This window comes from Rhinolophus hipposideros, assembly GCF_964194185.1.
Source record: "Rhinolophus hipposideros genome assembly, chromosome: 23".
Taxonomy (NCBI): domain Eukaryota; kingdom Metazoa; phylum Chordata; class Mammalia; order Chiroptera; family Rhinolophidae; genus Rhinolophus; species Rhinolophus hipposideros.
This window is the reverse complement of record NC_138069.1, coordinates 17,842,785-17,857,394: the sequence shown is the minus strand read 5'-3', so window position 1 is coordinate 17,857,394 and position 14,610 is coordinate 17,842,785. Positions and strand designations below refer to the sequence as shown.

General features: G+C 39.2%; 1 protein-coding gene across 3 annotated transcripts in view; it reads right to left on the bottom strand.

The window, feature by feature from the left end:
* ARHGAP26 (Rho GTPase activating protein 26) overlaps positions 1–14,610 on the bottom strand; it is a 446,018-nt gene that overhangs the window by 159,753 nt on the left and 271,655 nt on the right. For all 3 annotated transcript variants that reach the window (XM_081036347.1, XM_081036348.1, XM_081036346.1), the window contains exons 15-16: positions 2,360–2,447; positions 436–494 (exon numbers count right to left, since the gene is read on the bottom strand). In XM_081036347.1, coding sequence (XP_080892473.1) covers positions 436–494; positions 2,360–2,447 — 147 coding nt within the window. The remainder of the gene's footprint in view (positions 1–435; positions 495–2,359; positions 2,448–14,610) is intronic.

The following is a 14,610-nucleotide window of genomic DNA, read 5'->3' as shown; positions in this document are numbered from 1 at the left end:
AAAGCAGACTGGGAAGTTATATAAATGGTGTTGCACTGAGGAAAACACTTCCAGTGCTCAGTTTAGGTAACGTGAAAAGTTTGATTCATTCTGCAAAATGCTATTCAAGGGCTGGGAAAAACCCAAGGAGTTAGAATTCCAATAGCCAAAATTAGAAAAGGCAAACTTGCTTTTCTCTCCTTTCCCCACCCCCACAAACACACTTCTGAAGTTTCTCTCCTCTATAGTAAGTTCGACATGGTAGCAAGGCCCTCAGTAGCAATCCTGACGTGGTTTCGTTTTGATTCTGTGTCGGTCTCATGAGTGTGTATGTGGGTAGTTAACATGCAGAATATGAAGGGTTAGATAATATTTATTTTGGGATACTGACTGTTCTTTGAAATAGAAAAAAGTCTATTCCCTCCTCCTTAAAACTGTGACAAAAAGAAAACTTACTTGCTGCTTTGATGAAACTTCTTTGAAACTGGTACATCATGAGTGGTCCCGGAAGCATTCTGGAATAAAAGGATGTACACTAGTCAGCTTAATAAAAACAATCATATTCTCTCAAAATAGCAGCCTAGAGACTGCCAAACTGTATTACATTTCTCAAAGACAAAGATCACAGGGAAACAATGCAACTCAGCTTAGACCAACTTAGTTTCCTTTTTCAAGGTCCCGAGATTTCCGCTGAAATTTTCATTCTCTCTCCTTTTTAAGGAAATGGATACAACTATGTTTCGTAGTCACAACTGGAAACCAAGAGATTTCATTTTCAGTCAGTGACTCACTCATCAACAAGAGCATTTTAAGATATGTCTGAATAACAGGCAACTAACTAAACATTTGCAAATATCTGCACGTACTCTTGTCTTCCCAGCACCTTTTTATTAGAATCAGTTCATCTGTAAGTGTTATGAGAGACTTTTGCAGGTGTTTTTGTGGCAAATTCATTATGGAGTGCTGCTCCAGAATGCCAAAGGGCTAGAACCCCTAACATCAGGCAGGACCAATCAAATTTTACCTGTTATTTTTAAAAATCATGTTTTACAAACAAACTCATAGACACAGACAACAGAAGGGTAGTTGGTTACTAGAGGCAAAGGGGGCTGAGAGGAGGCTGAAGATGGTAAAGAGGGTTAAATAAATGGTGACCGAGGGAGACTAGACTTTGCTGGTGAGCACACAATGCAATATATAGATGATATATTACAGAATCATACGCTTGAAACTTATATAATGTTATTAACCTAGGTTACTCCAATACATTTAATAAAACATGTTTTATACTTATTGTTTATTAGTAAATCAATATCAACATGTAAAATGAAGTGCTAAATGCAAACCTCTACAATACAGCTTTGTGTAAACTACAATGGTAATATTTGGGGTATGAATATTTAATGAGTATGTTAAACTATAAATATATCACAGGTTTTTCTGATAGTCCAGATAATAAACTTCTCAACAGACTATTTTTCTTGGCTCAGGTTTTACTCTATTCTCATCAGATCTCTTAAGTCAACTCTTAGCCATCACTTACATCTTATTCTTGACTTCAAGATCCTTCCTTCGATCCCCCCAATAGCCAATAAACCAGCATCACCTATTCCTTCTCTGTGGCTTTCCTCCTTTGCTTTTGAGTCAAGGGAATCTTCACCAAAACCTGTACAAGTGCTCACGCCATTCATGATGATAGTTCTCTTTGTTTAAGGCTGGGTCCCCTACCTTCCTGTGTAAGAACCACCGGGAAAAACTGTAATATTCCTACCCTCCAAGTCTAGCATAAATTTCAATCTACTCATGAAACTGAGACGCGGGGCGCTAGTCAATCACCATTCTTTTAATAACAGATGGAGGGGTAGAGAGGTGACAGATATAAAATTGCCTATATCATTACAGGAAAATAGTCTCTTCTCCAGTAAAGTGGTCTCTTCCATTCTAAGCAGAAGGCGTCAAAAAGGAGTTCCATTAAGTTCTCATTTTTCAGGACCAATGTGAGCAATCCCCTCTATTCACAAAATACATAGGGTATGTAATCGTGCATTTGCCTCAGAAGGGCATATGTGATCCCTTGTTTTCTTAATAGAGTATTCAGGAATTTCAGGGACTACCATATTTTAGGTTTTGTGAAAGGCGAGTTGTCACAGTAGCTTCTTATAAAGCAGAAAGCTTCCTGAGTCACTCATGGCACCATGGCAGCCCATCAACTATAGATGATTTACAATCGGATTGACCAGCTGAGCTAACTGCACCCACACGTAAGCTGTTTTCACAGCTCCAACACCCACCCCACAGCTCTCTGGAGGCTGAAAATAAAACTGCTTTCTTCCTGACTGCCTGATAACAAGCTGGCACTCTGCAAATGGAAAGTTCCTACCTCAGGTAGGTCTTCAGAGCACTAGTGATGGTTTTGATCTCCCATTCCGCACAGATATCCACTTCTGTTTCAGAAGCTGTTTTGGGGTCTAAAATGGAGAAAGGACAAAATGTAAAGCAGAGCAGAAAATACAGCTGAAAAACAAGCATACATAATAAAAGCATTCAGCCTCACTACTAACCAAAGAAATCCAAATTAAAACAAAAATGACACCTATTTTTTGCCTATTAAATGAGGAAAGTGTTTTAAAATCCAAATACCTATTGCTGGCAAGAATGCAGTGAAACTGATCCTCTCATAATCTGCTAGAGGCAGCAGAGATCAATGCAGCAGTTTTGAAAAGAAATTTAGCAGTATGTATCAAGAGTCACAAAAATGTTTATACCCTTTGAACTGGTAATCCCACTTCGTTACAATCTTTCTTCAGGAAATAAGATAGGAAATGAGAAAAGTTACATACCGCCAAAATGTTTAACACACACTATTCTTTATAACAGTAGAAAAAAATTTTTAAGAGAATCAATCTAAATGTCCAACAATAGAAGAATGATTAAGTTAATTGTGATATGTCTGCTTGATGGGGTATTATGTCACTTTTACATGATAATGATGGCTATCTAATAATAGGGAAAATACTCAGATTTTCATGTAATAATAAAAATCATGGAGCAAAGAAAAAAAAGATCAAGATTTAAAAGTTTATGAGAAACTCATATGAAGAAAAGCTGAAAATACTCTAAAATTAAAATAATGGTTGGCTTAGAGTGATAGAACTATGTTTTTCACGTTTTCTAAACTGTGACTTGATTCCATTACCTTTATATAGATTTTTAAATTGCCTCAAGCTGAGAAGCGCAATGAGAACCACCATAATTGTATCAGCTCCTGATCATTTCTTCTTTTATTTCTTCTTGCGTGGACTTTGAAACAAATGTGTGTATTTTAAATAGGTGTGTATTATTTTTAGAAAGACAGATAATTCTTGTAGTCTTCCTGAGCTGCACGCAGGTGTTAATAAGAAGCATAGATTGGGGAATATGACATAACGTGCTTCACAAACCAGCAGTCCCCCATCTTACCGCGGGCAAGGCGGGTTAAGTGGAGTCTTTCAGTGGGTTGACGGGAGAATCCAGCTTCCACAACCTAAAGACTAGTGATTTGCCTCCCTTTTCTTTCTGCACAGCGCTGCATTTTCAGTTGGGCTGCTGCCCGTTTTTCACACCTACTCCAAGTGCTCAACTGAGGCTCTGCCCTTCTCGTTGTGGGGAATGAGATTCAAGACAGACCAATCACGCACAGCATCGCCCTGGACCCTGTGACTGGTTCAAGGATGGCCCAAGACCAAAGCCAGCTGGATCAGAGTGAACGTCATGACTTTTCTAGGAGATAAGAGGAAGGGATACTTGCTATTTCCTGCTGGGCTTGCAACTGGAAGCTTTTGTAACTACTCAAGGTGCCACCACAGAGAGCCTCAGAATAAGTCCGATGACAAAGCCAGAGAAGAAAGAAGCAGAAAAAGTGGGTCTTGATGACATGGTTTGAGCCCTTGTATCTCGGCATGCCTTTTTAATTATGTGAGCCAATAAATGCCCCTTTTCCTTAAGCCAGTTCAGGTCAGGTTTTCTGTTTTGTATAATCCAAAGAGATCTAAATGATACAGCAGATAAACAGAGACAACCACTGTCTCTTTCTAAACAGTCTCTAAGAGTTCCTCCTGCAGGGCCAACAGCCTTCCAGCTGGAAAGGGGAATGAGTCACAGGTGGGCATGATACATTTTCTGTATACTGGGAAAGAACCCACTTTCATTCCAGTAAGTGAAGGCCAAACAGTCATGAGTGGCTTAAAGATTTAGGCTCTAATCCCCAGGTGAGGGCATAAATCCAGCTGGTCCGTACTGCTCTCAGTAGGTTCCCCCGACATCTATTGGGATATGAGAGAGGAAAGCCCCAGCTCATAAAATGTTTGGCTCCTAACGGGAGCACCTCTATGTATTTGCAGGTGACTCTGGGCAATAATGTCACATGAAACAAACAAGGAAGAACATAAAGAACATGATTTCATTTCTAGGTCCACAGAATGGTAAACTCCATAGCAAATTTCTGAAAAGTGAACAAAGTGTGATTTTTCCACATATCCAAAACCTCTGCAGCTTGAATTCTTTTCTTGCTTTTTTATCTCACACTCCTCTTAATGGTTTCTTCTTGTGGAAGTATAAGCACCAAAAAACTTTGCTTGGCCTCGCTATGACCAAGATACATGGAGAGCTGCCATACTGCGTGGCTCCTGAATGCAAGACAAATGTTACTGTACATTTTTCTGAACAAACTGACTTCTGCCCAAGAAGAGTGAACATGACACTAAGCAAGCAGCAGCTGGCAGGTCTGGGAGTTGTGAACTGTTCCATGAACCACATTTAGCAAACTAATCATTAGCTTCCACTTACTCAGGCTCTCTAACCATAGGAATATTGTACAACACACAGGAGAGAGTCAGTTCCCGCCAGGCTAAAAGGCTTTCTAGAGCAGTGATGAGGCAAGGCTCATAACTTGAGCACGTCCATTTAATGTCCAAACTAAATTGAAGACAGCCTACCAAACTGCCCCATTTTCAGAAAGGACTACCGGTGTCCACCCCACCCTACCGATGCTCCCCTCACTAACACAATCTTCCTGGTAGTGTCTGAACAAGATGCAGAGACATGATGCAAACTTCTCTTCAGAGCTCAGTCCTTTTCTCCCCATCATGTCACCTGACCATTGCAGTGCTGAGTAAAATGGACCGAAGTTACAGGAGCAGTCCAACGAACAAAAAGGCCTCATGTGGGTAAAGCTAAATGAGTGGCTGTCCTCTTCAACCTACTCCCCTATGAATTCGGAAACACAGGGGACAAACCAGAAGCAGTGGTTACAAGGGGAGGAGCTCTAGCATTGTCACAATGGATTGGTCCCAAAATTCTTCTAGTCCATTGCTGTTTTTGACAAAAACACTAAGGACCTTGCGGAGGAAAGGATGAGGGAAGTCTCCTATGAACTCCTTAATTTCCTAATAATATAATAATGTATGCAAATTAAAATTTTTTTTTCTTCAACTGAGGAGGTAATACATGCACATGGTAAAAACATATTCAAGCAAAACAAACAGATCTACATTAAAAGGCAAGCCTTTCCTATGCTAGAGGCAACTGCTCATATCAGTTTCGTGTGTGTATGCTCTCTCTCGTAGCACAAACATAAACAAGTAAAATATGAATACATACAGCTTTGTAAAAACACAAAAAGAAGCATGCTATATATGTCATTCTGTACATTGCTATTTTCATTTAACAATATCTTCAGAAATTGTTCCATCTGAGCACACAAATATATCTACTTCACAGGACTTTACTGCACCATAGTTAAATGTCCCATTCATGGAAACTAAGGGTGTTTCCTGGTTTTGCTATAATAAACAAAAATATTTTTACACATCTTACCCGTAGAAAAAAAATCCCAAAAGAATTTTGGGGTCAAAAAGTATGTGCATTTTTTATTTTGAAACATATTGCTTAACTCCTGTATCATTATATTTAAGTATGAGAGTGATCCCTTCCCCAAACCTTTGCATTATATAATCTAACACTTTGATTTTAGCCAATCTGATAGGTTTAAAAAAAGGTTATCTGACTGTTTTGTGTTTTTTAATGAGGAGAATTATGTCTTGTGTTTAAAGTCAAGGTTACTGAGGTATATTCACCCTTTTTTAAGTATACAGTTCCATGATTACGGATAAATGTAATCATGTAACCATCACCATAATCAAGATACAAGTAATTTCCATCACCCCCAAAATTAGCCTGTGCCCCTTTATAGTCAATCCCCTCCCTCCAGCCCCAGTCCCCAGCAACCACTTTTATATACACATAGACAGTACTTTTGAAATCTGTTCAAGTTGTTGTATGACCAGTAGTTCAATCCTTTTATTACTGAGTAGTCTTCAATTTTATGGATATGCCACAATTTGTTTATCAATGCACTAGCTGATGGACATTTAAATTGTTTCCAATTTTGGACTGTTATGAATAAAGCTGCTATAAAATATCCAAATACAGGTCTTTATATGGATGACATTTTCATCTCTTGGGTGAACATCTACCAGTGGAACTGGGAAAATATGTTAAGAGTGGGTCATACAGTAAGTATGTTTACCAGAGACTGCCAAATTGCTCTCCAAAACAGTTGGGCTGTTTTGCATTCCCACTAGCAATGTGAGGGCTGCTTCCCATCTTTATCAACACATGATATGGTGTTTAATTTTGAAATTTTAGCTATTTAGTAGGCATGCAGAAATAACTCGTTTTTTATATTTGCTTTTCCTTAATGACTAATAATGCTGGCCATCTCTTCATGTGCTTTTTGGCCATTTGCGTAATTTTTTTGGTGAACTGTTTGCTCAAACCCCTTGTCCATTTTAAAAACTGGATTGTTGTGCTCTTATTATTGAGTTGCAAGAGTTGTTTTTAATATATTCTGGATACAAATAATGTATCAGACATAGTTTCCCAATATTTTCTCCTGATCTGTAGTTTACCTTTTCTTTTGTCTTAAAATCTTTCAAGGACCATAAGTTTTTTATTTGGAATAAGTTCAGTTTATCCAATTTTTCTATTATGGTTCCTGCTTTTGTGTTTCCTCTAAGAAATATTTTTGAAACCAAAGTCACAAAGATTTTCTCCTGTTTTCTTCTAGATGTTTTATAGTTTTAGCTCTTAGGGTTAGGAATATGATCCATTTCTAGTCAATTTTTGTATATAGTTTAAGGGTTGAATTCATTTTTCCCCCATATGGATCCAATTGTACTTGAACCACTGGTTGAAATGACTGCCCTTTCCCCATTGTACTTGACACCTTTACCAAATATCAATTGACCAAACGTGTGCAGGTCCTATTTCTGGTTCCTCTTGTCTGTTCCATTGATCTATGTCATTCCTTAGGAAATACCATATGGTCTTGCGTTCCTGAATTTACACAGCTGTATTTTATTTTCTGTCTTTTTCTAGGATCTCCTGAGCATTTCACATTCTCCATCTCCACTACATCTTTGAAGAAGTTTATATAAGTATACTATCCTCTATGTAAACTAGACTTCTTTTCATTTATCCTACAGGTAATTCTTTCAAGACTAGATTTAATACTTAGCAACATGAGAAGCAAATTTGTTTACTCTAGCAAATTATTTTTTCGTTATAAAAGTTGTACATCTTAAAAACTTTAATCATTTCCTATATCTAGTGTCCAAGAATCCAAAGTACCTACAGCCACTTCTGTTCTGAGACCCAAAACCTCTGTCTCAAGTCCCTGTCTTAGGAGAACCCGCCTGAAGCATCCCCAAGCAGAGGTGACGGTGGGAAGAGCAGAAATAAGTCTCCATCTGAGGTCTCCATCTCCTGGGAGCTGAGGATTGTCGTTGGTAGTGAATTTACTAGCTCCCAGAAGGGCCAATACCCAACCAAACAATCTGCTATCTTCCCGTCCTGGTCATCATTTGTCTGCTTTCCTGTATAGGTGGGTAAAATCGGAAGTTTACTCTTTGCATGGAGCTGCTGCTTCTGTAAGGCTACAGTCTTCAAAATCGGGGGCTGTTCCCACTCATTACGAGGCAAGCCTTCGAGTCTCAGCAGTTGTTATGAAGACTGTCTAGTACTTTAGGATTTCTTCTAAAAGAAGTCCTTACTTGCTTTTGTTCATGCCGCTCTGTGAAAGGGTGTGGGAATGAAGGGCACAGAAAAAAGGAATGTGGACATTTGAGGTCCCAGAGTTGTAAGGAGGGATAATTCATGGCTAACTCAGAGATCAGTGGATGAGGCCTGCTACTGCAATTTAGTGCTTTAAAGCACTGCAATTTAACCTTCCATGTGTTCTCTGTAGCACCACCCTGGGTTTAAATATTAGTTTTAAAAGAAGGGAAAAAGTTACAGAATAAAATGAGAAAAATATAACAACACCGAATTTGCTACCAAGGTGAAATACTTTCAGGTTGGTGCAAAAGTAATTGCGGTTTTTGCAATTATTTTTTTAACCTTTTAAACCACAACTACTTGTGTACCAACCTAGTAATAGACATGCAAAAAAAGGGACACAAGGTTTCAACAGCACAGAAAGTTAGGCTCACAGTCAATATTCTGCCTGTCACCAGAGGAATATCTACCAGGCAAAGCTCAAGTGCGGGACTCAGGAAAACCCACTTGAGAGAAACAGTGAGCTAGACCTCGGCCCTACGCTCAGCTCAAAGTACAGCCCAGGCCTCTCAGGGGAGAGACGCCACACTGCATAGCCCCCACCCCACCCCAGCAGGGGAGCTGCTTCCTGAAGTGGACAGAATTATTCTGAGATTACAGTCCAGGCAGTGAAATTAGACTGGGGACAGAAGTGGAGGGATGTCCTTTTATATCAAGAGGAAATGAATTTCAGAAGGAGGAAAGGCCTAGAATAAACATGAGAATGACAAGGGAAGAACTTCAGCACACTTCAGATTAGCCAGGAATAATCTCCACTTCTCCCAGAACCGTGACCAAGTTACAGAACCAGGAGAAATCTATTCAGGTGTGTAAGTCTACACTAAATGATAGATTTAAGAATGCCAGAAAGGTGGATGGATTCATGTACAACAGCACTCCAATATCATATGAGAGGATACTTCTCACAGCATTCAGGAAAATGGTAGCAAGACACGGACAGTCTGTCCACTGTGAATTAACTGTGAAGACTTATAAACTTCTCTGTGTTTCGGTTTGATCAAACAGAAGATAAAAAAAGATGATAAAATACTGTTGGTATAAAATCTGGAGACAAAAGCACTCTAAAAAATATTCCGGAAAGCGCTTATCTGTATTCTAAATAAAATTCAGAAAAATATGGATACTGCGGAATAAGACATCAATTAAAAAGAGAAACAGACTGAAACAATAAAGGTGATATCTGAAAGGTAGAAAACAGCTAAATAACCAGTTATTAAAAACACTGAAAATTCAATTACAAAATTAAAATTTGCATTATAAACAGCAAAAAGGAAAAAAAAAATCAACCCAAAAGAAATTTAAATGAATGACAGATATGGGGCACAAGTTTGAGAATTTTTGCTAAAATGCAAAGAATTAGGAGAAAAACAAACATTAAAATGGTGGGAAATGATAATTTATTGTTTTACAATTGAGAATTACATAATAACAAACAAAAGTTTGTTTTTCTCTAGAAAAAAATGTATGCAAAAACTCTTTCCTTGGATCCCAACACCTGCAAAAATATGACTATATGGTAATATTTAAAAGTAGTGGAAAGGGGGAAATTTTCTCCTTATATGAGAACTGATCAATCGGATAAGTATTTGAGGAAATGGAGAGTTACTTCACATTTTGCATGAATAAATTCCAGATGGATTTTAAGGAAAACAAAAAGGTTTTGTAATCCTAGAACAAGGAAGACCTTTTAAGGCATAATCCATGTAGAAAAAAGACTGAATTCATAAAAGATTAAACTTGATAAAAATTTAACATATTCATAAGACAAAACAAAAACAAAAATACCTTAAATAAAGTTCAAGATAAACGATAATCTGGGGGGAAAAACGCAGCCTCCATATCTAAAAATGTCTTACAATCCAAAAATGACTAAAACCAACAGAAAAATAAGCGAAGGATACAAATAGGCAATTCACCAAAGGAGAAATATAAATCAGCAAGAAATACAGGAAAAATGTCCAACTCACCCAGATTTACAGAAATGCAAAGTTAAATAAAAACAAGATACATTTAAAAATATATTTATAATTTATACGCAAAAAAGTCAGAGATGTCTAGGATGTGACGTATAGGACACTCTTCTGAGACTTTGCCAGCAACAAATTTGGGGACATCAACTAAGGGCCTTGAAAACATGTCCATACCTTGACCCAACAATTCAACATCTTACAATAAACCCTAAGGAAGTAATGAAATATGCATATAAAAATTAAAAATAACAACAGCTAACATTTATTGACCACCATGTCGATGCTCTGGACTCAGCAACCCACATGCATCTTTTCATTTAATCCTCACACTGTTATAAAGGCGGGGACCATTATCACAGATGATGAGAGCAGACTAGACGGGTTTAAGTAATTTGTGTCAAGCCAAACGGATAAGCAGTTGAACTGCAACTTGCCTAACTTCAAAACGCACGTTGTTAACCTGTGCTATCCTGCCAATTCACCTGAGTACCTCCTGGAGTGATAAAGAATTGCAATCAGTCTGCATAGCTGAGAAAAGGGGACCGATTAAAAAGTTACAGTACATCTACCAAAAATGTGGCCAAAAGAAATCGCACTCCAGGAGAAACTGATTACCATCAGAAAATAGATACTTTATGCTATTACATGAAAAAGAAACCTATTAACAAGCAGTACATATTCACAGTGTGATTCCAATTTTATACACATTTTTTACAATAGTATGTTATATTATGGAATACATTTAAAACATGATTAGCGATATGATAAAATGGTCAATTAAGATTCTCTCTGGCCTGTTAGACTTATTTTCTTCTTTCTACTTTTCATATTTCTCCAAATTTGCTATGACCACTTACAACTTTTAATCAGAAAAACATTATTTAAAATATATGCTGGAAGAAAGACACGTATGGACCGAACAAGCATATAACTGATTTATATTTTTAAAATGTTGAGCTAAAATTTGGAAAGGTTCATCTCCACTTAACCCAAAAGTCCACACATGCGAGACTCTATTTCTAGGAACCTGCAGGTCTTCCTGAGTCCTTTACGCCCTTCAAAGATTAATGACGGCTGTTGCTAGGAGGACAAGGGCAGCTCTTGGTGTGACACTAGCAAAAGGTTCCACCACATTTACTATGAGAAATTCCGACAAGCTTTCTTAAGGAATGCTAACTGGTAAAAAAGACTTTCTCAAAACACTGGTTGTCACCTTCCTCTTTCCACCTAACGCCCCCCCCAAGTGTATTAGGTGCACAAAGTGACCAAAGGAAGTTTCTGGTTTTGCTTCATTCTAACCCACACTTTCAATAATAAAAACACACTATTCCACTTTTGAGAGACTCTGAAAAATAATCCAAATCTAATACAGTGCCCGGCACGTAAAAGGGCATCTAATGAAGATAGAACAAAGGAACAGTGAACGAATGATTCACACTCGGCCCAGGGGTATAGGAGCCATATTTAGTTTACACTCTTGACTAACCCACTCTTGTACCGGTACCAAGAACTGATGGAAGTACAGCACAGGTTCACAAAGGGTAGGGGACACAGGGCTCTGCCTTCAGGTCAGGAGTCCCTAACTTCGGGATGATGCCTCCATCCCGAGATCTACACTGTGTAATCGTGAGAATCAGGGACCCCATTCTCCACTGTTGACTACATCTTGCACTGTGGTCATTTCTCACTTTGGATGTTAGTCTATCTGTAATGTCCCCCTGGCAAGAGGCAGCTGGCCTTGTGACTTTCAGCTGCTAGTTATTAGCTTTTTGTGACACTGCTCAGATGTTCATGATTATTTTCTGCCCCAAGGAAAACTGAGGGAGAAAACAGGACAAATATTTTATTTGAGGGCCACTAAGAGAAGTGATAAAAACAAGATCCTTTCATACTACTTTTTGCTTAGCACAGCTGAGCTAAGGTGCTTCTCTTGTAGATTACCAAACCCGTCTAAAATGTCCTATTTCATTTCCTCAGTGTCACCTCCCATAGAAAACGTCTGTCATCTTTGAAATCTCTCTGCTGCTTCTACTTCCCCATGTCCAGTTGTCACAAAGTCCTGTTGATTCTCTCTCTCCAATTGTTTTGAGCCTGCCCCTTGTTCCTGACCTCAGAGCAGCGATGTGGTTCAGCCTTTGGGTATGCTCGACCCAGTCTGTTGCAACTGTCTTCCTCCTCCGTGTCTTTCCATTCCCAGGATCAAAGACATGCTCCACAGTGCTGGCAGCGTTCTCTTCCTCAGATTAGCATCTCATCTAGTTACACCTGTGTTGGACATACTTTTGCTATCCATCACCCAGCAGCCATTTTTCAGGAAACCACTCCTCCATCATTCTGTTATTAGTCTTGCTCAGTTCACAGGGTTCTATGGACAACCCCTCCCCCCCCCGACTTCCCCCCACAAACACCCTATCCCTCCACCATCCTTACAGACGTGACACAGGATCACCAGCGACAGGCCCAGGGTGCAGGCCATAGGGATCCATCTGCTGGAGGTCATGGGACTGGCCTGAGATTGTGAAATGAATCGTGTGAATGGCCCTATACTGATCAAAGCCCACCTTGGGAGCTTCTGCCAGAATGTCAAGAAAGATAGTCTCTTCTCGCTGATGCAAGCTCCGGGACTACTGAGTCTGGACTATCTGGGACATTCCCAAGAACACAGCCAATACTAAGACAAGCAGAGGTCACAGATAATGAGAAGCCAGAGGAAAGGAGTGGGAAAGGCTCCAACAAACGTGAAGATGTCACTGGAGAAGCCAGACCCTTCTGCCATCTTCAACTTAGCAGTTAGGTAAGCAATTAAATGCCTTTTCTTTTTCCTTTGAACTATTGTGAATTGTCTTCTTGACACTTTTGTGGGCAAGAGTCCTAACATGCCGAACTCCACTACTTAGCAACTTTTAATAGCATCTTACTTCCTACAGAGAAAAAAAGCCAAACTCCTTAGCATAATATTCAAGTTTTTCAACAAACGGGGTCATCTCAGCTTTTCAGCTCCTGTCCCAGCCTCAACTACTTTCAAATATTATTAATAATATAAGAAGAAGAAGAAAAATAAAATCACTACTTTCTGCTATGGGCACTACAGACCCTGACTTCTGACCCCATGCCACTGCTCAGAATACTTCCTGATTCTGAATTCTTCTTTTGTTCTCTCCTTCATTGCTCAGTCTTCTAGAACCAGCTCATCTTAGGAACCAGCATCCCATTTTACATTACAGCTTTCATATGCACGCTACCAGACACTGTGGAGACAAGGAATAACTCCCAAGTATCATTTCTAACATCTAACAATCTGTTTCAGAGAGTATATGCTCCACAAATGTCTGTAGCTCTGATCAGAAATGGAAGACTGAGGATTGATACCTGTCAGACTCTTAATTGCTCCCTACATTAGAATTTTTCAAAAACTAACCCTACCAATATACAACCCAGCCATTGCATTCCTGGGCATTTATCCTACAGAAACAAATTAACATTCATATACAAACTTACACATGAATGTTTATAGCAGCTTTATTTGTAATTTCCCCAGACTGGAGACAACCCAGATGTCCCTTCGTTGGGTGAATGGTTAAATGGTGTACCACCATTTAATGGAATATTACATAGCAATAAAAAGAATAAACTATTGATACACACAACAACTTGAATCAAGCTCAAGGAAATTATGATAACTGGGAGAAAAAACACCAGTCCCAAAAGGTTACATACTGGATGATTCTATTTATAGAACAATCTTGAAATGACACAATTACAGAAATAGAGAACAGAGTAGTGGTTGCCAGGGGTTAAGCACGGAGATGCGGTGAGGGGTGAGGCAGACGGGTGCAGCCACAGAAGGCCTCACAGGGGATGCTGGCAGTGGTGGCACTGTTCTGCATCCTGACAGTGTCAACACCCAGGTTGGCACATTGCACCGACACCCAGAAAGGTGTCACTACAACAGGAAAGTGGGTCAAGGCACTCAGGATTTCTCTGTGTTGTTTCTTATAACTGCATGGGAACCTCTAATTATCTTAAAATCAAAAGGTTAATTGTTCAAGAATAACCATAGCCCAAGTCTGAACCAAAGAGCAGATTCTCAATGCAAGAGTACCGTACAAATAATCACAGTTTCAAACAGAGGATCCCAGTGACTAGCAATGCAATAGTTCTGCCAATAAGAGGCAAGGAGGTCTCTCAAAAAGTGACAGAGTTGTTCTTATCAACATAAGGAAAGAGATTTCTTTACATATGAAAATTGTTTTCAGACACTGGGATGGCAAACGAAATGACCAATACTAGCAGGAGGAGAAGTGTCCCTGCCGAGAGCACTGAGCAGGGACCCTGAGCCACAGTCTATCTCTCCGAGTGCACGGCTGGGCTTCCATGGGGATGAATAACAACCACTGATCTGTGAAATCTGATCTGTTCGCCATTTAGATCCATGTGACTCACCGAGGCTGGCTGCACTCATGTCTAAAAATACAGGAAATCTGCAGCCTAGGCAAATTTGGCTCAT